We start from the raw sequence: 25,788 nt of genomic DNA on the forward strand, positions 1-25,788 counted from the left end.
TGACGCGCCAGTGACGCTCAACCTTAAAATCTCACTCGCTCTCTCTTTCGCGAGCTCGTAAATCAGCTCCCTGTAGCGCTTGGAGGTGGATTGCCGGGACGATTATATTTTCCAACGCAACGTGGTTTTCCCGGAAGGGTACGTAAAATTGCCGCCAGGTGGCGCGTGGCCTGCAGCGTTACCCGCGAGCGATAACAACCGCGAAGGGATTAGCGTTAGGGGAAAGCGTTTCGTGTATACCGAGGAAATAACGATCGTTCCGAGTGGTTTAATCTTCTGCTCACGCAGCAATTTTTCGGTGCTTGCGCGCCCGAGTGGGAAATTCAATTCTCGGACGTGTGGCGTGTGTGCAAGGGCGGGTAATTCGCGCTGGTCGGCAGTTCTGATTTACGACGGCCATGTGCTGCTGCCGCTGCTTCTGCTACTGGCCGATACTCGGCCTTAAATATATTAGCGGCTGTCTGTCCGAGTGAGATGAGATGATTGAAATTGATAAGCTCTCATCCGCGAGAGGATGATCGAATCCTCGCCTCTTCCCTTCGTTCGTTCGCATCACTCTCGCCTGTGTGTCTACGAACTGTATACTCCTTTATCTCGCGAGGAGGGTGTAAAAAATTCAGAAAAGCCAGGCTATGGCTGCAGCTTGCAGAAAAAAGAGTAGGAAGTGCATTTAGACTGAGGTAAGTGCTGCTGCAGCTTCCCCGGTGCTACGTGCGTACGTCTACGTATAGGTATATACATGCACGTGCAGTTGAAGGGAGAGCGCGCGAGAAGGGCTGTGTGCTCCGGCGGGAAGCTTTGGGGGAAAGGGCGCGCAGACACCCCCGCCAGCAGCAGCAGCTCGTCGACGACGTCATGATCAATATTACGGCTGCCACGCCGGAGCGGAGGGAGATCCAAAAGCTGCTGCTGCTGCTCTCTATCTTTACATCGCCTGATGAACTTTCTCTACGCGCGTGTATGCACGCGGCGTACGCAGCGGAGTTTACGGTAAATAATTATGGGCCGAGCGATAATGACGCGCGATTCAATTTGACCATCCCAGCAAAATATACGTGTATAATATATGCACACACACACACACTCGGCCGTTTCTAATTTCGTCGGCCAATATTGAATATACATCAGAGCTCGGCCTTGGTCGAGCGAGAGGGAGAGGTTTGAATTTTCATCGCGACCGCAACGCGGATTCGGAGCTATTATTATTATTTCCACCAGCGGTATTATCCCGCGGTGACGTGTTTGCCGTTTTACCTGCACGCGCATTTTCAACTATGAAACATGGCCAGGTTGACGCGTGCCGCTAGATGGCGCTGATATGAGTTATACCCTAGGTAGATGGATGTGAACTCGCTGGTATTTCAACGCTCCCATAGCTGTATCACGAATTGAAGTACGTTATGAAAACGCGATGTCGTTGTTGATTTTTCAGGTACGACCTGAAATGATACCTACTCATACCTGGTGAGACACATAAGTACACTTCCGCGAATATAGCCCGGGCGCGAGTGGAGCGTGGAAAAAGGAGGCAGCAGCCGAAAATTTCAATCGCGAGCGGCCCCATTTAACCAGCCCCGCGGCTCTGCTCGCCTCATTTTCCAAGAGCCCTGCACACTCGCACACACGTACACAGGTACGAGAGCTACTGCGGCGTTCGTAAACGGGATACCCTCTCTCTCTCTCTCTCTCACTCTCGTGTTTGTACGAGTAGTAATATCGGGCTTCGGTCGGACAGCAGCGGTGGCAAGATAGGCACTCGCTCTCTCTCTCTCTCTCTCTCTCTCTCTCTCTCTCTCTCTCACTCTTGCCTTGGCTCTTCTCTCTTTCGCTCTTTGCTTCGCCCCAGCATCCGGACGTCTCGGCTGGTTCCGGGCCTGTACAGAGAGTACGTCTACTCCTCTCCAATCTGCAGACTATTGTGACACGCCACTTCTGCTCTTACCCTACACGCTCTCCCTCGATTCTCTTCGCGTTTCCTCCTGCATCTGTTCTCGCGGGAGAGACAGGGATTCTTTGTGGTCTTCTTCCCGTTTTTTATCACGACGTCGCGCGCGATCGATGCTCGACTTTTGTCGCGCGGGATTTCGATCTTAAAGCGTGCGAGTAGGAGAGAAAGATCCTCGTCGCGCTTTATTAACGTTGAGCCGATGATCCCGCGGAAGACAGATCCCTCGGGGAGTTCGCGCGTCAGTCTTTTCTGCGTTTCGCTCGCAGGCGCAGGAATATCATTTTTAAAACACGCACGTCAAGCCTCGGCAGGTTAAATGTCTGACGTGTTCTCGTGCGGAAGAAATTCGACTAATTATTTTCACTGAAAATTTCTTCCTCATCTGCGCTATTAATAAACGCCCGGAAAAATCCCGGAGACTGATCAAATTCCTCTTCCCGCCTCGGGAAAATTCACAGGTGTCTATAATAAAAATCGAGTCTCACGCGCCGCCCTGATTCGCCCTGATCAGTAGTACAACTCGAAGCTAAGCAGGCATCCAATCGTACACCTCTTCACATATAATAACAATGCACTCCACGTGTAATCACTGCTTATACGCTATACGCCTCCTATATACATTACATCCCAGCAACGCGTACAAGCCAGGGTATAATCAGGCAGTGCCGGGCACTCACCGCGCGCGCCCAGCAATATGGGTTTTCGACTGAGAGCCGCGCAGTGTCAAAGCGAGAGACCCGCGCCGGGGCCTTAATTGCGCCAGACTCAACTGCTAATTAGTTTACATTACACTCTCTCTCTCACACACACACACTCTCCCGGTGCCCAAGCGCTCGCGCACTTTGTCCTCCCAGTCAGCATCAGCCAACGTATATTGCATCAGCCACAGCGATCGAGCGCCTTTGCCACGCCTCGCGCATGCATCGACCTTCTCCCGTATGTGTGTGTGCTGATACGTACGTATAGTCCTGTGTGCGTATCTACCGCCCGGAGATTTTTCAACTTCCGCGATCGCATCGATATTCAGCGCGCGACGCCTACTTGACTCTGTCTCACCTGTTGCCACACTCTGTAGCTTCTGGTGTGTGGGCCCCATCGAGGATCAGGATTGAAAAAAAAAACCTCTCGCCGTGCATTAGGTATCGGAAAACCGTTTCGTTTGAATGCCGGAAAATTCGGTTAAAGCTTCTCGCGCCAAGCTGTTACTTGTTTATAACCGATCAACCGCAGGGGATCTACCTTACCGACGCGGTTGGATACGCTCTTCTTTCCCCCTTTTTTCCGCACGGTCACGCGCTCGCCGGGACGTGTCGCGAATACGAGACGAGAATTAGAGAGCCGCAGTGTATACGGTAGGAAAAAAACAAACCTGTTGCCGAGCATCTCGAGCTTCTCCGATTTCCCGGCACGATTTATCGCTCTTCGCACGTTCGCCTAGAGGGCGCTCGCGTCGCGCGTCTCCCACCTCGCTCCGCCCGCCGTATGTATCGAGCAATTTTCATACGGCAGCTCGCGCGATGAGCGGCGCAAATATTTAACCTGCGCAAGAGTTGGATATTTATTTAACCTACATCGAGCCCCGCCTCGGCTCGCGCTTGCGGGTTACATGTAATGAGGAAAGTTTAGCAAAACCAAACTCTGTCTCTTGGGATTGTAATACGTTGACGACTAATAAATTTCGAGTCGACGCGGACTCGCGCGTTTAATTTTTGCGCACACCGCTGCGCAAAGTTTCACCTGCGGTTATCGAGTGTGTATGTTCAACGTTCATTAGAGCATAAATTCGACGGAGCTTTTGGCTTTTGAAATTAGCGCCTATTGTTGCGAGTTGGCGTGTATAAATGAATTCGAGAGCTTAATAGATACACCGCGCAGCGATGAAAATCGTCGATTCGACGTCCGTTATTTTAGCCTCCGGGTATTTGCCGTTGTTGTTTTGCGGATAAAAACCGAAACGTTATCTCGCCTATGTGTACGGGGCGGATGAATTTGAAAGCTCGACCTGACGTGTGCCAGGCATTAAAGCGGGGTAGCTTTTTGCGAATAAATGCAGGTGTAATGTATGTGGACGAGCGGGGCACGTGGGTAAATTTGAGTTCTGTGCCGTGCTTACGAAGTCGCGGGGTAATCTACTGCGGAAAATATGTGCGAGTTGTGTGTCGCGTTGATTATCCGAACGTGGAAGTTGCTGTGTTATCTTCCGTATACATATGAATTCTTCTTGGCTAAAACATTGCACAAAGTGTATTCCGTAGATATTTTCTCAATTGCCTTGTGATAACTGAAACAAAGTTATCCTTTCCCCAAATTACGTTCTGGTATAGAAAATTAACTGGTTCAGCCGATCAAATCGAGCCATTGAATTTTGTAAACAGATTATTCGCTCTTTCAGCCGTTAATCAATATAGAATACCGAAATTTGATAAATCTCGAAAACCACTAAACGTCCATCACACCTGCTCAAAATATGCAACTCCAGAGGCGGAAAAACGGGCTGGCACATCGGTCGGAGTCGTGATCCATCACGCACACGTATACACATATAATATACATATACATAAAGGGTAAAGAAGCAGCGAGTGAAAGAGAGAGAGAGAAAGAGAGAGAGAGAGAGAGGCAGGTCCGGATGATGCGCGGGGCGCGTTGCGCACGAGGCGCGCCAGCCTCGCGGCTCGCCGGCCGCTCAGTGACGCTGCAGCCCCCGGCCCTGCTACAACACCATCACCACGCTCTCTGTCTCACACTTACACTACTCTCCCACACACTTTTCTCTCTCTCTCTCTCTTCTCTCTTTTCTCTCTCTCACACACACTCTTCTCTCTTTCTCTCTCTATCCTTCCAACCCATACTGCAACGTAGGCAGGTGTGCAATAGCTACACGAACCGGCACTGCGAGAGTAAAATAGAGAAAAAAGAAACACACACACACACACGGACACAAACGAGGTGGTTGGTGCACGCGTGATAGACGCTTTGTATACGCGCAGTGTGCAGCAGCAGCAGCCGCCGGCTAATCAGCAGCAGCAGCAGCAGCAGCGGGAGCTTTCATGGGAGCTTGAACTTTGACCGGCAAGTCCTCCATTTACATAGATACTATATAGCGTATAGTCAAAGCGCGCTTGTAACAGCAGCGGAATCGAAAGTCGGCGGCGACCACGTGCTTTGCTCATTTCTTCGCGTCGTCGCTGATGCTGCGGCTAATGAGGATATCTCTCCGCTATTCTCAAAAGCTCGCTGTGCGTCTCTATAGACTAGGCCTATGCACTCGGCGAGCATTGTCGGGTCGGGGGTCGTTAGTACGTGTCTATTATTACGTGCGTAAAGAGAGAGCCACGACGCGACTAATAATAGATGCCACGAGAGCGCAAGTACATACCGGCGACTCTCTGTGCTCTCTTGCTCTCTATCTCTCTCGACTAGCCATGTTTAGAATAACTCTTGTACTCTCTCGCGTTTTATCGAGAATGAGAGAGAGAGAGAGAGGGAGAGCGAGGGCAGACGCGCGCGCGGATTTACGTACAGCCTGAGGGCTCCAACGGTGTCAACAGCCCCCCCCCCCACCCCCTCTCTCTCTCTCTCCTACTATATAACCCTCTGAATAATTCCTCCGCCGCTGCAATATTAAAAATCCCTCCGCGGGCTATGCGACGCCGGAGAGCCAACTCTCTCATATACTATATATGCGGCTGGCAGGATCATCGATTTTACATCCGCGAGAGGAGTTATATTCGCTGCTATTTTAACGCGCCGCTACGGGGAGAGAGAGAGAGAGAGAAAGCTATTCAAATGCCGAGCGCACAATGCTGTGTGCGAGTGTGTGTGTGTGTGATTCGTTAGCGAATCGATGCGCGAGACTCTCTCGCACCATTATAAACTTTTAACGACGTCGGACTCGTAGGATAGAGGACGGAGCAACAAAGTTGCTTCTTCTCTCCGACGTGTGTGATGTCGCGTCGCCGCACTTTTCTCAGCCTCTCCGCCACGTGCTGCGCAAATGCCCAGACGCTATATGTGCTGCACCAAGAGGCCGGAGTCGAGTAAAACGAAAAAGAACGCTGGACACACATGTGTACGTCGTATCTCTATCTCTCGATGTTTTATCGCGAACCGAGAGCGCGCACACCTATATAAACTGCTCGCACAGAACGCGTATACGCGTTCGAAACTTTGGCCCATTGTGTGTGCGTTTTCACTGTGCAGCGCCGCCGCGCATCACGCAGCTCGGCGGAGAGCTTAGTTTGCAGGTGTGTAACTTCGCGCTCGCGGGTATTCATTATGACGTAATGATAAAACTTTGCCAACTGTGCGCGCGACGATTCGGCTTTTCACGTCAACTTTGCCTCACATTTTCAATTCAAACCCGAGACACAAGAGAGAGAGAGAGAGAGAGAGAGAGAGGGAGAGAGAGAGAGAACGTTTCAATTTCGCCGCAGCGCGCGAAACAGAGAGGACTTTTACATCGAGCGTATGATGTTTTCCCTTCTTTCTTTCTCTTCTTTTTTTTTACGCGTGCGATTATACCCCAGCGCTGCATACATTAGCGCGTTTCCGACGTGCGCGCGATATACGCTCGCAAACAAGCGCGACGCGTTTGGCGCCCAAAGTCGTCAGCGGGGCAGAACTGGATACACACAAAAGGATGCTTTGAAGGACGGCTTCCTCTGTCGCTCGTTTTCTGGCTTTTTTTCTCCCTCTCGCCAGTTATGTTTTTTTTTTTTCGAGGTGGAAAAAAAAGCGACTATATAGACGTGGACGTTCCCAGCGCGATTATTAGCGGTGCTGCGTCATCGGAAAGCGATCGTATACGTCGTCCGAGGTGTGTTATATACAACGGGGTCAGGACGCGCTCCGTCTTGGCCAAAAATGGAGCGAAAGTTCAGGCTAATCGCAGCCGAGGACGATTTTCAAGCTCCGGAACAGCGCAAAACTGGCGTAAACAATCGTCTCCCAACAATGGACAGTCTTCTCTAGCTACAATACCGTCGTATATACCCCCGCGGAGCTCGTACTTTCAATACTTCAAGCTCGCCAGCGTCAAAGAGAGAAAGAGGGAGAGACGAGCGCCCGGCAAACTTACGGCTTTGTCTCGGGGCTCTCGCTCGTTATGCCTGGAATCGGGTTTCGCTCATTTTTCCACGACTTTGGCCCTCTTCCTCCTCCTCTCCTCTTTTTTTTTTTTTTTTTATACCGGAGCTTAAAAACTTTTGTCGCCGGAGAAAGCTCCGGCTAATTATGAATGCCGCGACTTAATTAGAGCGCCCCCTAGCGGCGCGAGTGGCCTTAGCGAGTTTATACACGCGCACTTGTTCGACTTTTGAGATGGTTCGCCGTGTGCACGCGCTGGCGTTTGCACTATATTATACGAAAATAAATTAATCGACGGATGGTGGGAGGTAGTGCAGAGGGAGGGAGGGGGGGGGGTAGTATATCGGATTTTCGCGCGAGAGCGTAGCTGCTGGTAGAGCGACGATTAAAGGATTAAATTTAGTCGCGTGCATGGAGAGCAGCGCCGCTGAAAGAGACAATCGTTTCGTATCGCTGCGTCGATATAATTGAGGATTATCCCAGCCGTAGCTGACGAACCGAGTCTATATACGGGGGAAGCTAAACATTCGCCAGCACGAGCTTCGATTACTCTTCGATTCAAGACCGTGTTTTCAATGTGTATCGCGATTTGCTCTCGCCATTCTTTCCGCAAATAGCAGGCCCTGACACGTACGCGCTCTATTGTGTTTACACACACACACACACACACACACACACACACACATCAGGCGACTAACGATCGGTCTATATAAGCATCGTTCAGGCGTCGAGGCGTTAACAAATGAATAAGCTCGAACGCGTCTCCCGTATTATATATTTACAGACAGGTACACACATAGACAGAGTCAAGCCTCCGATCGATCGGTGCATCATCGCACAGGTCAACGCGGAGCAGATGACGCGCGCGAGCGACGAGTTTATATATATATATTCACTCCGCTCGGTTACACGCTCTTCCCGAATGCAGTACCGATCGCTTTTCGTTCTTTGTCTTTCCGCCAGAGACGAGCGAGCGAGCGAGCGAGAGAAAAGTCTAATTCCGTATAGACCGCGCAACGAGGCGCGGATGGGTATAGCGCGAAATTATTCTTGGCTAAGCAGGCATTAATCGTCGGCATTTTTCGACGGCAACCTACATCGTCCCGAAATACGTCGGACGAGAGACGCGCACACACACACACACACGCAGCTACTTGCAAGAGCTCGTGTGCGCCGAGGAAAACGTTGATTAAACGACGGCCGCCAGACAACAGCAGCGACGTCGTCGGAACATTAGTCAATCGAGCTTCGAAGTGGTCGACAAGCTCGATCTGCTTTTAGATATTCTCGCGCTTGCGCTGGCTGGGAATCCGTGCGCTCGCTTTTATTGTCGACGAATTTTTCAAAGGACTCCGCCGGGAGGGAGAGCAGTAATTTTTACCTTCGACTCTTCGACCTAATTGAATATCCCCGGCGCCGCCGGTTGTCGACCAGAAAAACCACTTCGGCTCTCTGTAACCCACTACTCCAGACACTAACGATTCCTGCTGGCTTCGCTCGAAAAACGGGAAATCAAGACGTGCCTCGGCAGCAGTTGCTCTCTTTTCTCTCGATCTTATAGAAGCCACCTGCCACGAGTCGCTGATGCTTACCCCGCTGATTTCCGGGTATACATAATGCCGGGGCGAAAAGCGCGGATTCGTCGAAATTTGCATGCGACTGAAATATTTTTAAGGGGTACACACGGTCGGACAACGTTTCGAGGTATGATATAAAATTCCGTCATTGTCAGCGGAAACCGCGCGCGGAAATGCGCTGACGGTGCGTTGCGGCATAATTGCGCGCTGTAATCGCTTTCACGGCGAGTCGAAGCCGCGTCCGATTGAATAATCATATACGCTCGAAACACCTCGTCAAGTGAATACAAGCTAGTTATAGACATCGCGCGAGCGATATCTTGCGCTGGATTTTTACCTTGTCATCCTCGCAATTACAGGGCAGTTTACAAACTGCCACACACTCTCACACATATTTCGATCCGAATACTCACGTTTGAATGCATCTGGGCGCCTGCAACCTTGATGCTGTAAGCTAGGTTTGACTAGGTCGGTTAGGTATGGTAAATAGGTTAAGTGTAACGGCATCAGGTATAGGAGCGCATAATCACTCGCTCAGCGTCAACGACTGCATTGACTCGAGTGACAAATCAGGCGATCACGCAAAGAGAAGAAAAAAATGCACATCTTTTTCGCTACACGGGAAATAGGTATTGGATGTGCACTCGGGTGTCGTGTACGCAAGGTTTCACGAAAAAAAAAAAAATCGCAAACTGCAGCGTGAAAACAAGGAAGTCGCCCCGGACATTAAGGGGATTTGCCCCATTAGCCCAGGCAGCGATACGGCCTCATCCAATAACGGGAAGCCAGAGTAGTAAACGCCGCAGCAACCCTTTCGCTTTCTCTCTTTTTTCTTCTTCGCGTCGAACACCAACCACAGCGCGCAGGTGTGCCTTTATACCCGATGTAATATCGAGCGCTACGATTTTCACAAATTTCAGATTCGCTTATGAAACTGCCAGATTCAATTGCCCTCGAGTGAGAGAGCGAGTAGTAGCATAAGCTAGTTATCGGCTATTCACGAGTTTTCCCTATATACTACGGCTCGACGCTGATGTGTAATTGCTTTTTAGTTTATACGCGTAGTTCGCAGCCTTCTCTCTCGCCCGAGCGTCTCGCGAAAATCGTATTATAAACGAGCGCTTGACTCCGGCTCGCGAGCCGCTCGAATAAAAAGTGCGAGGCACGTCGCGAGCGAGCGCGGGAAAAAGAAGCGAATTTAAATGTATGAGCCGGTGTAGCAGCGCCTGGCGAAAAATTTATGGCGCTGGTTTTATTGCCTTATATAATCGACGTTTGCCCTCGCGTATACACACAAAGGGGGGATGTGTGCGAGTACACGATTTGCATTCGCGGGAGAGAGAGAGAGAGAGAGAGTGGGCGTGTGGGTCTTTATTGGGTTTCGCGCGAGCGAGCGAGCGTCTCAAAGTCCGCCGCGGAACGGAATTCAATTTCGATTTTTCTCCCGAGAGTCGTCGGGGATTTTCCGACTCGACCCGTAAACAAAGGGCTTCTTTCGAGCTTTTGTGCGCGAGAAAGTGAGAGAGAGAGAGAGAGAGAGAGAGAGAGAGAGAGAGAGAGAGAGAGAGAGAGAGCGACGTCGATTTTCCAGGAGACGATGCTGCTCTCGTATAGTCGCTTTTGACGCCGAAGCGAGTTTTAGCTGGGGGGGGGAGGGATCGGGGAGAAGTCGTTTAGTTTATTGAAATCGAGAGGATATATACGTATGTGCAGGAACGCAACAAACGCTACGTAATATGCTCGAACCATACATATAATATAATCAACTCTTCGAGATTATTACTAACCCTTCTCTCCGCATCGTTTGCCGCAGGTGCCAAGCAGATTGCAGCCGCTGAGGCCAGGCTTCCAGAGTTTCAGGTAAGCCCTCCGCACACACTCGCACACGTACTCTCATACTTCCGCGCGCGTGTTTTAATCACCCGAGTAAAATCCATTCGCTCTCGCGCGCAGCTGATCTCGCGTTAACAATTACCCTGAGAGCTGCAGCAGCAGCAGCAGCTCCTTTATACACCGGCCGCATACACGTATACACATCCACTTGGTGCATTAGCGGACGCGATGCAGCCGAGTTATTAAATAGGCCGAGTGCTGATCAATACCTCTCTCAGAGCACCTCCTCTCTCTCTCCATCTCTCTCTGCAACTCTTCGCTTTTACAAACGGTCAGTACACGTTCTCGCCGTGTACAGCACAAAGGATTTTATTTTCCGTCATCCTCTCTTGCGGCCTCGTGGGTGGTGTGGAGAGAAGAGCGACTTGCGGAATCGATACCTGCACTCTCGCGCGCGCGCGAGGGAGTATCATACGGAGTCGCAGCGTCGCCATTTCTCCTCATTTGACTGCTGCGCTCTCTCGGGCTCTAACGAGATTGGACACGTAGAGACGGGAAACAGCCCAGTCGTACCGGCGCTTTTCACCTGTCAAATCAAGCCCCCGGGAGAAAATAAATGATGAGCCGACGTCGTGTGTTTGCGCTGCAAAATTCAGCGGGACCGCTATAGTCTTCGATTCCCGGCCAGTTCTCGCTTACTCGCGCGAGCCTGAATCTTTGAGGAGAGAGAGAGAGAGAGAGAGAGAGGAAACGCGGGCGGCAGAGGGAAAAGTCGACCTGAAAACCTTCCTGGGCATAATTCATCGGGACATTACGCGGATGACGATTTTACTCGCCGAGTGTCGCCGAAGCTTGTATAATAATACTGAAAAATGTCGTTGTCGTGATCAACAAGAGCCTATGGCAGACGTCGCTGGAATAGCGAGCCTATTGTCCCTCGGCAAACACAGCCGCAGACGTGCGTTTAATTTCGTAACATCGAGACGTCTGTCGAGACGCGACGCACACGTGTATGCGGCGGTGGATTGAAAGGCGAAACTCGGCAACCGTACGTTGTTGTGTACGAATTTGCTCGTCAATATATCGAGTGCACAGTAGTGTCCGCTGTAAACCCCTTCTCGAATTTGAATAAAAGCTTTTAATCCCGACGAATCGACCATTATTACGCGTTCTGCATCGATTCCCGCTATATGTGCCCTCGCTGCTTTCAATATTCGATATGAAAGGCAAGCACTCGATCTCGTAGGTATACCTACGGATTTATTTATTCGTCGAGCCGAGGAGAGCAAAGAAATCAAACTCGATTCGCTTAAAAACACCAGAAGTGTGTATTTACATCTATCTGCGCAGCGCGCTGCTGGCCTTGTGTATAGTATATATTATATATATACACACCGAGACGAGAGGAGGGCAAATAAAAACCGAGGAAAAATTCGTCGAGAGGCTGAATAAAAATTGGAAAAGAGATAAGGCGGGCGAAAAAAGCGGGGACTCGTCGGCGCAGATGCAAGTGTCGATATACAAAGTGTAGGCAGTGAAGCGTCCGTCCGAGTCTCTCGTTCTCTGGGTGGGTACGTATAGGAAAAATAGAAAATGGAAAATATCGAACGATCGAGTTTCGATGCGGATGGAAAGGTTATACAGGTATATATACGCGGCAGCCCGCCGGTGTATGTGACAAGGCCGATATGGGCGAATTTCTCTGTCTTCTTTTTTTACAGCACTGAGCACCGGGGCTGAAAAAAGTGGAAATTCCGGGGGACAAAATTTCTCCGATGAAGCTGAAATTCTCGGCTAATCGAAGAAACATCCACGAGCGCTCGTAAATCAGCCCTCCTTATCTCGCGAAAAGGCTCGCACGGATCGCTCCTCGTGCGCGTGGCATTGTGTCAAAGGTCGACTAATAAATATAGAGGCCCGCCCGTGCCTTGCGGTATAAACAGTTTCGCCGTGTACGTATACTCTCACTCGTTGCTCTCTGCCGGTGTTTGAATTCAATTTTCGCCAACTGGAGCGTGAACTAATTAAGCCAGACGCGAATAGCTCAGGCGCTCGTACAAACAATGCTCCGATGGGGCTTATTCCTCTCTCTCTCTCTCCCTCTATTTCTCTCTTTCTCGCTCTTTGCAGGTGTGTCTTTATTTCGACGCGTGTGGGCTCGCCGGATAAGACACTCGAGAGGACGATCCTCGGCTCGTCCATTTCTTAATTTCCCAGCTGAAACGTTCTCGAGCGAGCGACTACGCCGGGATTAATTGCTTTAAAAAGTCTCGGATTTTCATTAGGCACGAGTGTCAATTAGTCCTCCGCGTTATATGCCTTAGTCCTAAGCACACATAAGCATCGGAGGATGTACACACACCGCCAAGTCGGCTGAAAAGTCCATTTCGGATTCTATATACAGCGGAAAGAAAAGATACGAGAGAGAGAGAGAGAGAGAGAGAGAGAGAGAGAGAGAGAGAGAGAGAGAGAGAGAGAGAGAGACGAGTGTCCAAGAGAGAAACGCAGACGTGAAAAAGGGGGTAGGGGGCGGTTAACAGCAAAGTAAAGTGCTTCCTAAGTCCCCGAGGCCGAGAAGAGAGAGAGAGAGAGAGAGAGAGAGAGAGAGAGAGAGAGAGACTTATACGCGCGCACGTCCTAAGGCTAAGATAGCTGCTGCTTTCTCAACTCGCACGGAAGACGTACGCTATGTGCTCGCGACGTTTAGCGCCTTTGGTGCAGTGTATAAACTCCGCTGCAGCTAGCTTCTTTTTTTTCTAATTGCGCGGAGGCGCGGGAAATTTGAATTTGAGATCCGAGCCGGCCGAATGAAAATCGGTGACCCGGAATTGCCGGTCTCCGTGAATTTCAATTCGGCACCCCCGGCAATTTCCATGCAGATTCAAGCACGAGCGAGCGAGAGAGCGCCGACTGTGTTTGTTTATTCTTCTTTGCTTCTTGCCGTCGCTGCCGCTGCTGCAGTATACTCTACTGCTGCATGTCGTTATCGAAATTTATCGACTGTGTTTGTCGAGGAGCTGGCGCGCTGTATAAGCGCCGAGAGAAAAGTGCGCAGACGATGTTTACCTCGAAAGTTAAGGGGCTGCAAGGTTCAGGGGGCTGGGTACCTACCTTACCGACAGTGGTAATTTTCTTTTCTTTTGATGCCGTTTATCCAAAAGCGCGATTACCATTCCGCGAATTCCATCGCGATGAAAAAATCGTCGAAAAATCCCCTCGGTTGCAGTCGAAGTTTCGCATTCACGCACGTCACGCGTCGTTTTGCAAAGTATGCAAACTCGCGAATTTCAAGAGCCACGGAATCCGGCGCTTTGCTTGCGTTTATACATACGGAAAATTCGCCTGCGGTTTCGCGATATCAAAGCATACCTCGACTGCTGCTGCCAAAATTTCCACACGCCGACGTATAGGTATATCGCGCTACAACCCCGTAGCGGCGCAACGATTCAATCAACGCCAGACCGGATGTATCTTTCACTTAGGCCGCGATCGATTAAACAACGCGACTGTATAACGCTGCAGAGAGTAGGAAGGGGTATCTGCTCGTGCATTATTGAATGGAATCGGTTGCGCCGCCGATCTCTCGGGTACTTATCTTGAACGATGATCCTCCAGACGACGACGGGGACGAAGCCTCGTAATTGCCAATCTGAATTATGCAGAAATAGAGTCGACGGGGTAGGGGGCGACTACTACAATGCGAAGATTAGACAGGAAGACGGCGGAATGGGCGGCGCGCATATACAGCTAGATAGAGTCTAGTCTCTCCATCTCCGAGGCGTCTTTTTACCGGCTGCAAATGGATTTGGAATTCTACGTAGCCCCGAGGAGGAAGCCCGAGAAATTAAGGCTAGCGATTCGATGGGAAAATAAATGCGACAGGGAAAGTTCCAAATGGCTGTTTTATATTGAAATGCGTCGGAACTCGGGAATAAAATGGGGAACCGGCTATAGCGCGCGCATACGTATGTATAGAGCCGCAAGGAGTTTGCGCCAAAGTAGAAGCAGAAGTAGAAGAAGAGAAAACTCTGCGAAGGAGGCTTACGTCGGCTACAGAAGAGCATTAAAAGTCTGTTAAAAGTCTTGTCTCTCTGGCCGGCGCTTGACGGACACGATGTTTTTAGCGCGTGCTCGGGAAAAGCCACTAAAATCGCCCTCGCTCCCTCTCTCTCTCTCTCTCTCTCTCCTATCCATCTCTCTCCTCTAGCCGTCGGCAAAGTGCCCGATCGCCCTTGGCTGCAGGGAAAGAAAGCATTAAGTATATATAGTGCATCGTCCTTCCCTCCGCCGCACGTAAATGTATGCCCCGGCACGCTTTTTTAAAATCAATGTTGACGCTGTTGTTGGAGGATTTAAAAGCTTGATGGACTTTGGCATTTTCCCCCGCGCCGTGAGAGAGAGAGAGAGAGGATATCCGCCACCTACTTTGCTCTAAACCGCTGACGTCTTCCTCGTCTATTCCCCGACAACGTTCTATCTCTCTTCCAAGGGATGCGCCTTTGACGCGCGCGCGCGCGCGCGTTTCTCGGAAAGCCTGTTTAAACTCCCAGCTATCCGCGCGTCTTTGAAGTTTGAATTTTGCATTGAAATGGGGCTCGACTCGACTGTTGTGTATCGTATAACACACAGCCGCTGTAGGTACACCGCTCGGTTACTTACCCCCTTAATTACCGACCGGCTAATTAACCTCCCTTCCAGCGGTGGCTGCTCTGCTGCAGTCCAGTCAAATGCCGATAAACCAAACCGAGAGCTGGACCCGGCGCATTGTATCGCACACAGTCGACCCCTATATACACATTGCACACACAGCATTGTTCCGAGCGACGATCGATCGCTCGCAGTCTTATGATATCCGAAAACTAGTAAACGGCTTTAAATCTCACGAAGTTACAAATCTCGCGAGCGCCGAATTCTCGGGGAAATTCGACGCAGAGGATTCCGACGCTGGCTATACTATTATTCCCTGCGCTGGCATCCGGAATTCGGCCTTCGCCGGAAGTATCCGCGAGCTTCGATGTGCAGTCGCGATAACAATGCTCGAGCGCGCGAGCGAGAGGGAGATCGGACTCCGCCGATATCGCCGCTGTTTCGGACCCCCCTATTGTGTTATATCGATATATAACAATGATATTCTTCTTGCGGAGACGCCGCGAGAGTGAAATTTAACGACTGGCTGAGCCTCGCGCTGCTTCTCGCGAGGTTATATTGCGAAACTTGCGCTCTAGGGGGTTCGACCCCCCTACTTCTCCCCGGCGTCTCTCCCATTTCCCTCAGGACCGAATTTTAGGTAAATCTCGACTCTCTCGGAGAACGAGTTTTTCCTTCTTCCTCCGCACTGCTTTTTCGTCGCGACGCCGTCGGCCATGTCGCTCTCCCTCTAAGTTGATTGCGCCTCGCGCGACGGGAAAATGGATTTTGAGGTTAAGAAGAAGCGTCAAACTCGACGGAGAATAAAGCGTATAGAAACCGCGACACGTGCAGAAGATAGAGAGCGCAAAGCCGCACGGGTAAGCGGCGCGATTTCCACGTGGGGCACGCGTGCAAACATCCGTGACCGCTGACATACATAGAGGGCAGCAGCGGTACACAGGAGCATCAGCGGAATCGGAATAGCGCGCGAGCCGGTGCGGTGGAGAAAATCCACCGGTCCTCGTGAAATTGACCAGACGCTCGGAGCATCCCAATGTGCTTGATTGATGCGCGCGTCACGCGCGCGCTATATATTCCTGCCTCATTCCGCTCCCTCTCTCTCTCTCTCTCTCTCTCTCTGTATCTATCTCTACATATCGTCGCTCGAAATCTGTCGCCCCCGACGGGCATTATCTCATTTCACCGAGTCGGTCCGTCTCCCCGCTGGCGAATAATTACAAGCAGTTGACGCGCGCGCGAGGTTTATTCATTATCGATCGCGGTTAACCCGAAGGATATTCGAACTTCGCACAGTTTTGAGGTTATGTTCGTCGAGAGGAAGAAATCTCCGCGTTTTAATAACAAACGCGTCGTGTAGTATAGCCGAAGCATCGATCACTCGAAGCCGCTGCTGCGGCGCATAAAAGATGCAGCTACAGCGATTACGAGCGCTCTTGAGGAGGAACCGGCGTGTTCACTGCACACACACACTCGCTCGGCTCTCGTTGTATGTAGACGGGGGGCTGACCTAACGGACGGCGCTACTACTTGTTGTGCGCTCTATACGCTCGGAGTTTTCCGAGGCTGTTGGCTTTGGCTTAACTGCTTCGCTATTCCTTTGAACGATGGCTTGTTGTCCCGAGCTGTACACTTGGGCGTCGTAATTTTCTCTCTCTCTCTCTCCCTCATCCCCTCCAGGATTTTCCCCCGATCTCGTGTGTTTATTTTTTCGGACAAATCACACGACTCTCTCTCTCTCTCTCTCTCTCTAACTTGCGTGTGTGCTGGTCTCGTTCACCGCGACACACACTCTTTGCAACTTTAACCGTTTCGTTAACCATTTATAAGCTCGCAAAATTGCCTCTGCTTAAGTAATGCCATACCGACCAACTCTGCGCCGCCGCGAGCTTTTTGACGAACGTTATATTTCGCGATTATATGAATTTTTCAGCCGACCGACCGACGCAAAAGCTTATTAACGACCTTACGAGCCCTCGATAAAGAGAGCCGATTTAATCGAAAATTCGTTAATCACCGCTGCCCAAATAACGCGCTTTGACCCGAATCGTTCGGCAAACTCGGCTCTTTGAATCGAGAGAGAAATAAACAACACAGCTTTGACTCGGCGTCGGAGTTAAAGGTGTAATTAAAAAATAAAGCCGCGCATTAACGAGAGCCGAATTCTCGTGTCCCCGGCTAAAACGTTCGCATACTCCGATTAAAATCCTCCCCTGTAAGCCAGCGGTAGCTAATTAAAAATGAAACCGCGTTGTCGTGTGATACGGTGTAATGAAACTTCGCGCGACCTGTACAGAGAACTCGAAACTTAACTTTCCTCTCGCTCTCGCAGTTAAGCAATAAGTATTGTTTCCGGGAAATAGAGCCGCTCTCGCGCGCGGGGGCGGTTTGATGAATTAATTAATTAGCCATTCATAGGAAGGTAAATAATCCCTCCTCTGGTGTAATTGAGTTCTGCTCGGCGGAGAGAAAAAAAAAGGAGAAGTACAGGATGAAAGCGGCGCAATTTCCCGGTCGTAACCGCGCGACGGCATATCGGGGGGGGGGACACTTTGGGGGATGTAATTAATAAAGACGCGCCTCGGCATCAGCTTCAGTCCTCTCGAAACGCCGTCGTTGCGCACCTCCGGCCGTCTGTCTCTCGTAAATTAGGTTAAAAGCCTCGTCGTGACGCGCACGACTCTCGACACGCGCGCAAAACCTTCACCGCTTCCTCTCTCTCTCTCTCTCTGTATATACGTGTACAGACACGTATATCTCTTTATCCTCCCCCCCCTCTCTCTCTAGCGGAGGGCGCGCGCGCGCTCGGTCAATTTCCGCATCTGCAATGCAAATTCGAATTCGCGCGCGATTGCGAGCTGTTTATCGCTCGCTTTGCCCCCCCATACGCTCTACCCTCGCGAATGACACCTGCGGCTTGTTTTTCGTCTCTCGCGCGAGCTTGCGGCGATTGGATTGCCCGTTTTTCCCGGCGTCAAGCGCGCAATCTCGGAACCGGGGAAGACCCGCGCGACGTTTATTATTAGTCGCGTAAATTTCGAAGCCACTTCCTCATAATTCGCGCGGGAGAGATTCTCTCTCCTGACCCGGTTTATGTTTTCCGCTCAGCGAGGAAGCAGAAGCTCTCTCTCTCTCTCTCTCTCTCTCTCTAGAGCCCGGTTGTCCGTCCGTTTCCGGACTTTGTTTAATTTCCTCGAAAATTGCCGGAGAATTGGAGCGTCGCTGTATATACAGCTGGCATACCTATAGCTGGTGCTTGGATTCCTCTTTAATCTCACGTCGACGTGTACATGGGCGACAGCTAGCTTCTTTCCCCCCGTCGACTCGGAGTATTTGGGGCCGTAGGTTGCAGTCGTGTTGTCGGACTGTTTGATAATTGCGCTAGGATACATATTGGACTATCGGTTATGTAGTCCGGCTGCCGCGCGCGGCTGATTATGACCGGGTACACGGACACTGCGGCGGTGGTGGTCAATATGCGCATGTGTGCACAAACACGTGCGGAAAAGAGTGCCGTCGCAGAGACTATATAGTAAACTCATCGGAGCGATAGAGCATCGCGATTTTTCCGGGAAGAGCTTGCGACGCTATGTCGGTCTCTCCCTGAAATCCGTCGCGGAGCGCGTACCTGGAAATGGAACGAAAACAATCGCTGCCATATCGACAGATTTCGCCCGATTAAAGCTTCAGCAATCCACGTCCCGTCAAAAGCACCGATAGAGCCCGACTCTGAAGACTCTCCGTGGACGAGTCTCTATAACGAACTACAGTCCGAGGATCCGTCGAACTGAAAAATACTCTGGTTACGCACTTGTCTACTTGATTAACGATCCCTCGAAAGCATCACCGACTGACCGCGAGCAATTAGCGCGAATAATGCAACTATGCCTTTTAACCGCATGTATCGCCGCGGATTATTATCGGCTTTATTAATCCGCTGTGCGCGGATATTTGCGGGGGCGATTATTAAAGCGCGTCCGCGAGTTTAACCGCTAAATCCGCGTAAATCGAAAAGCTCGCGGCAAATGAGTTAACGAAATAATTCATACAGGAATATTCTAAAAACACGCCCGAAAAAAAAAAAAGAAGAAGTAGCCTATACGCCGGAAAATCAATCGCAGCGACGTCGACGTGATGGAAGGGGGCCACTAGTTTAAAGCCACTCCATTCTCTTCTCATCGCTGGCTTTCAGCGCAAGAGAGAGAGAGAGAGAGAGAGCTAAGAACCGCGCAAGGGTCGCGATGCGGCTTCTCTTCCCTTCCCTCGCTCTATACCTTCTCTATCTGTCTATCCAGCTCGACGGAGAGCTGAAAAGAAAGTCAGAGAGCGGATCGAAGCAGCCGAGACTATTGACGTAATGCCGCCGCGATGTGTATCTGTATACAGCGGCATTTTTATCCCCGAAAGCGAGAGTATAATTTGTTTTCCATTCAAGCCCGCTCGGGTTACATTGTGCAGTGCTACGTGGGAGAAGAGAAGCCGTAGCTCCTTTCGCGGTTCGTTATTCGCGGAAATGGAAAATTCGTAACACAATTGCCCGCGTGAAAGGAGCTTCCGCGATTTGCGGCGGTTTTTATGCGGTAGGAAAGTCGATGTAAGGAGAAGCGCCGTTATTTTCGAGAAGGTCGAAATGAGAGGGAGAGAGACGCAGCTGCCGCGCGAACGCATTTAGTACCGAGCGCCGCTCATTGTTCGCTCGATTTTGGCATTAATGCCGCGCCCGGATCAAGCCTGAATCTATAAATGTTCCGATCGCGCGGTCGCGGTTTATATATATATATATAAAAAAAACCGTCGCTGCAACTTCCAATGATCGACTCGATCGGAGTCGTTCTCTCGTAGCTTGTTACGCTATATATTTTTATCCGGAAAATAGGGCATTGTTTATCGACCTGGTCGCGGCTCTTGCGTATACACATTCACCGGATAATTTACCTGGTCGCGGCCCGGGAAAGGAGGGAGCTTGTAATGTATATTGTATACAATGCGCGGGGGGCGAGCTTTTAAAAATCATGAACGCGAAATTCGAATTTCCCGCGCGCGCGCGAAATCTCGAATCAATAATTTCCGGTCAACGTATATAGTATGCGTAATTACACGTGGAAATCGGGTTATACGACCGACTGTTCCATATACCCCGATGCAGCTCTTTGCAACAATATGCTCGTTCCGCGACGTATTCTCTTTGAGTATATATAGGAGCCGCGTATAGCTACAGACAGGAAAGAACTATGCATCGAGAGCTTTTCGATTTTCCGCGACGGGGCGCAGATGGCATAATCCATGAGCCGAAAGTGCAGCGCTTAAAAATTCACGGGCCTCGAAAGCGCCCCTCTCGCTTCTTCAGCTTTATTATCATTATCCTGGCTATTTACTTGAATTCGCGTTAACAAACGATAAAAAGTCCAACTTTTCATCGCCGCTGTTTTTCGAAAATACGAAAACACGTGTACGCAAACACTCGTACGTTCGAGTAGCTGCGTGTACGCGCTGTACATATATACAAGTATCGGAAAAGCAGACGTCCAATTTTTTGCCCTTTTTCTCCTCTCTATATACGCATACATCCAGCGAACTTGACGCTCCCGGATATTATCGAAATGCTCGTTAACCAGGAAATTATTATACATCACCTCGATTACGCGCTGTAAAGAGGAGCCCAATTTTTCACACGCATATACTCATCGCGCAAATATTTTCAACAAAATGAACAGGATGCTCGCGTTTATATCGATTCGTACACACGCACGAATCGTTAATTAAAAATTCGCTTTTTAACGCGCGCATAATTCCAAACAATCGCCGGTAATACATAATATACGACTTTGCGCTCGCGCATTTCATTAAATCGTAAAAAAATCGCACACTAAAAAAAAAAAAATCCGCGTCCCAGAGCCCTCGAGGAATTCGCAGCAGAGAGACGTCAGGTCGATACGAGCTGCTGTGCCCCGGGCAGCATTTTTCCACGGCTATGGGTTTTATACGAGAGTAGCTGCGCAAATGATCGGAATATATATATATGTGTATATATATATATGTGTGTGTGTATATATAACGGATATGTGTATAAGCAGAAGTTACGCGTCGGAAGGGGGATGAGAGAGTCAGTCGGTCGGGTAATTGAAATCCCCGACAGTTTTGCATAGAGATTTGCAATTAAATCAGCGGAAGCAGCAAGGCTCGCTAGTTCGGAGTTATATACTAGTTGGAACATCTCGCGCGCGACAACAAGCCGAAGAAAGCCAAGCGGCAGTCGGCGATATGCTAATTGCGCAGCTCTCGGCTGTGTGTATATGTGTGTGTGTGTGTGTGTGTATAGTCTGCGCGTGGGCTGTGCATTAAACCGAGCGAAGCATAATTATTTAGTTAGCTTATACTTTTTCAGGCTTTTCTCGAGCAATTACGCGCAAACGTTAAAGGCCAGTTATCCAGAGCTACGCGTATACGTAGCATATCGCCGGACACAGCTGGAGAAGCGCAGATAGGAGCCAAATAAAGCGATTAACTCGTATAATCGGCCGCAGCGGCGGCGTTGCAGTCCTGACTCGTTTCGCGCATGCCGCTAACAAGCGGTGACAATCCGATTGGCCGGCTGAGGATTTCGCGCCGATTATACCCGTGTAATTGACTCGTCGGCCTGTATACCTTATATTGTTATTGCCATCGTCATCGCCACCAAACGCAGCTATGTATCGGATTCCGATATGCGCAGCGGACGAGGTTTTAATAATACGTTTTATAACGAGGACAAAAAGAACTGCGCGTAAAAGTCAACATCTCCGAGGCGCTCCCGAGTATAGCTCGCGGAAAAAGGTGGACAAACGAAGACGCGCAGTTTCATTTGGTCAGCGGCCGATGCTGTGCTGCTAACGAGGCCTGATTAAACACAAGCCGCTGCTCAGCGATGACCCCGCGCTATAGCTCTCGTGTATATCCAAGTCCTGCAGCGCCGAGGGAAAACAATGCGTCTCTCCGGATGAAAGAGCGCGCCAGAGCCTCGAGCAACACTTCGTCGCGCTATTTTTCCATTTCCTCTCTCTCTCTCTCTCTCTCTCTCTTTCTGGAAAATTTACCTTTTCCTTGCGCGACTTTCCCTTTGTGCTTTCTTTTTTCCGAAAAAAAGCTCGCTTATATTTCCAGAGCATTTTTGTTCGCCGTTAATTGGAGGAGAGGCTCCATCGCGAGTCAACCGCTGGAAAAAGTTAGTCTCTCTCTTCCAATAATCAAAAGCAGCAGCGCCGACGGAAGAACGCCGATGTCGAATTAAAACCGCGTTAATTCCAGACACTCGATCCTCCCCCCTCTCCGAAAAGAAAAATACCGACCGGCTTTGCCTGCTCAAGAGGGCAGAAGAAGTAGGAAAAAAAAAAAAAAAAACGAAGTAACCAGCGAGACGCGAAACAATAAGAAGCTGCTGCTGCTACGCGCAGCGTTAGGAGGGAAAAAAGCTCCCAATGAATGCAGGCGCGTAGATAAAAGCGGCAGCAGTGCCGCTCGAGAGTTGCTGCAGGTAGCGGCAGTTCCCCAATGGTTTATTGTTTTATACGCGCCGTGCGCGAGCGCTTTTAATTCAAAAAGTCCCCGCGCGACGACGACGATGCTGAATGAAAAAATATGCAGCCGAGCGCGAGAGGAGGCTAAAGAAAATTGTAAACTCTCTCCGCGATTGCGCGCTCCAGCGCGAGAATCATTTGTGCAGCAGCCAGCTATCCCGGTGCTCATTTCACTTTTCTCCCTCTCGCTCGGTTCACTTTGTTATCTTCTATGGTAGTGTATGGGTGAGGTATCGGGAGTATGCGTAGTTTCCGAATTGATAACGATTTTTTTTTTTTTTTTTTTTTTTGAGGTTATGTTCGGTCCCAGAATAATAACTGTGCGAGACAATGAAGTCGAAATGTCGATTGGAAAAAATGTCAATTTTTTCCCCTCGAACGCGTCGATCAGCGTAGGCCCGGGTTACATCAGAGCGACGCGATACCCGATAAAAACAGAGATTCGTTTCTCCGAGTTAATTGACTTCACAAAAGCCGCTGTACACAATTTCCGAACGATATTCGATACTTACGCGCGTTTCAATGGCGCCGACGCTGCAAGGGCAAGTTTTTGCAGCGTATTATTTGTAGGTTAGGTACGCGCGCGTATACCGGTTGTTAAAACTTGCAGGAGCGCGAAACTTTCCGATTTTTCCTTTTGCTCGCCCCGCTCGATGTGTTCCGTCTATAGTTTGCGCAAACTGTTGCTCTCGCGCGCGCGACTATCCTTCGAGCGACGAATTTATAAAAAGCTATTTCGAAAGTCAAGCTTTGTACGTATAGAACACCCAGTGCTGGAGGAAAAACAACAGGTTGATTTCGTTATTTCGACCGTTTTAGTATAGGAGACGAGAGCTCGTCGCAATTAAATTTCCTCGTTAGTATCCGCGCGTGTGCGCAACTTTTTTTTTTTAATTAACCAAGTTATTCGGCGAACGGATTTTCCCACGACGAAAATTCCAATTTGTCGATAAATCCTGAAAAAGACGAAATAAATCGTTTCCGTATTATTATAATTCGCCGGTGATTGCAGTCGGGTGCTGAAATTGAGTATTGATAAGTGATGGAAATTACACTCGTTTAATCAGCAATATCGAATTCAATCGGCCCCGTCGCTCTCTGTATATCGAGTCGCAAACTTTTGATTATTCTTACGCACTGTATATCCCCCTCCTCCCTCCCGGTCGCGCCTATAGATTTCCGATAATTAATTAAAACTTTCCATCGGGCTGTACATGCGCGTTTTTTTTTGTCGCTTAGCGTTTTTTTTTTTTTTTTTTATCAGAGTCAATACTTGATAACGGTTGGGCCCATACCGGATACTGTATACACGGGAGAAAAAAAAAATAAGAGAACGGTGTATCAGCAAAAGTTACAGTCAACGGTTCGGACGATGAACGATATATCCCGTCGCTTCTAATTCCGCTTCTTGAAAGCGAGAAAAGCAGCTACGACGGCGGCAGTTCTCGGCTGAAAAGTTGTATTGGCGCGGAAACGAGTTTGGAAACGCGTTAATCGAGTTTTCGATCTTATACGTACACGCGCGCGCTCTGTAGGCACGACGAGAGCGAGAGAGAGAGAGAGAGAGGCAGAAAAGCGTCCGTTCGTTTGTTTCGTCTCGAGCGCCGGCCCGAGTAGAAACTTATCGGGCATGAAGCAAAGCAATTAACCTCCCGCTGGAATAGAATCCCTCTCCCTCTATCCCAATTAGCTCCGCGCGTCTGAATGTGCAAGCTTAGCGCTGCGTTTGAATTTGCCGCGTCCAGGCCTTTTTCACGCCCCCTGGCGTCCAAGCGGAAAACTCGACTCGCCCTGCAGCGCAGCGCATATACATCATATATACATGTCAAGGAGGTAGGGGGGGGGGCAGAGTCGACTCCAGCGCCACCGAGGGGCGGAGGAGAGAGCGGCGTGCACACAACGACGCCGCCGGTTTCGTGCTCGTCTACATGAAACACCCTCTCGCGCATGCAACGTAATTTTTCCAGCGAGCGAGTACTCTACGATCGTCTTAAAAACGAGCCGTCCGAACCGAATGGTGGCAAAAAAACGCGAGAACATAAACGTAGGTACACGCGCGACGCGGTTTATCAACGATAGGCGCAGGCGCGCCGACGTGACTGTGCCGCAGCGGCGCATATTCTCCCTCTCTCTGTCGCACTCGCGTCAGGAGCGAGAGAGAGAGAGAAAGAGCAAGCGCGCGGTGGGTGGCGCGAGGGGGGGGGGCTAATCGGCGCACGTAGTCCCGCGTTTTCGCTAGTGCGCGCCGTGCCCGTGTGTCGTGCGTTTGCTCGTGTTCTCTCTCTACGTCGTCGGTGCAGCTTCGCAGTACACACAGCGCGTATACAGCTCTTTCTCTCTTTCGTACTCTCTCTCTCCCCCCTCCCTTGCTCCCTTGTACACACACACACATACACACGCGAGCACACTCTAGTCGCCGTCGTCGTCTCCCGAGAGAAAGAGTGCGTGCTGCATAGAGAGCGGAGAAGCGCTGCTGCAGCAGAGAGTTTGAGTGTCCGCCGCGCGGGTCCAGTGCCAGAGCAAAAGAGAGAGAGAGAGAAGGAAGAGGCAGTGGTGCGTGTTTTTGTGCGCGAATGAGGCTGAGGTCGTCGTCGCAGCTACACGAGGAAGCAGCAGCGAGTCGCCGCCTCACAGGTATAATAATGTGCGACGCACCGCCGTAGCCGGTGCAGCTATAGGTGTGTGCTGTACGTTATATCGCGCGTAGCCGTGTCTCTCTGCGGCCATCGCATATAAAAGCAACGCCACGCCGGCTCGCTCCCCGCAATGCTCCTCGTCCCCTCGAGTCTGGCGGTCGCTTTTGAGGTTATCTCCGCTCCGGAATATGTGCCCGTGCTTTTTCGCATCTAGAGCAGCGAGAAAGCCGAGATTTTCGCGTCTCTCGCTTTCTCTCCCTTGCTTCCGGCGTCGCTCGCGCTCCCGCGTATGTGTGTGTGTGTGTGTGAGTGCGCTGCTCTCCGGCCGCGAGTGTCTACCACTGTGTTCTATAATGGCTGGCTTTCAGGCGGATTGAGAAATTTTCCAGGGCAACAATCGCGCCTGCACCGCGAGTGTTGACACTCGAGCTCGTTTCGGAGCAGAGAGAGAGAGAGAGAGAGAGAGTGAGTGAGTCGTCTGGCGGCGATGCATTTCGGAGCGACTCCTC

At 50.4% G+C, this 25,788-nt stretch overlaps 1 protein-coding gene across 20 annotated transcripts in view; it reads left to right on the forward strand.

The window, feature by feature from the left end:
• Window positions 1–25,788, forward strand: part of LOC100123707 (poly(rC)-binding protein 2) — a 78,325-nt gene that overhangs the window by 21,265 nt on the left and 31,272 nt on the right. For 8 of the 20 annotated variants that reach the window (XM_032596349.1, XM_032596348.1, XM_008204736.3 and 5 more), the window contains exon 2: window positions 10,424–10,470. In XM_032596349.1, coding sequence (XP_032452240.1) covers window positions 10,424–10,470 — 47 coding nt within the window. Of the gene's footprint in view, window positions 1–4,632; window positions 5,018–10,423; window positions 10,471–24,805; window positions 25,278–25,411; window positions 25,449–25,788 lie in introns of those variants that run through there. The other 12 variants (XM_032596361.1, XM_032596352.1, XM_032596358.1 and 9 more) reach the window with 7 other exon arrangements.

Source organism: Nasonia vitripennis, chromosome 1 (assembly GCF_009193385.2).
Source record: "Nasonia vitripennis strain AsymCx chromosome 1, Nvit_psr_1.1, whole genome shotgun sequence".
Lineage (NCBI taxonomy): Eukaryota > Metazoa > Arthropoda > Insecta > Hymenoptera > Pteromalidae > Nasonia > Nasonia vitripennis.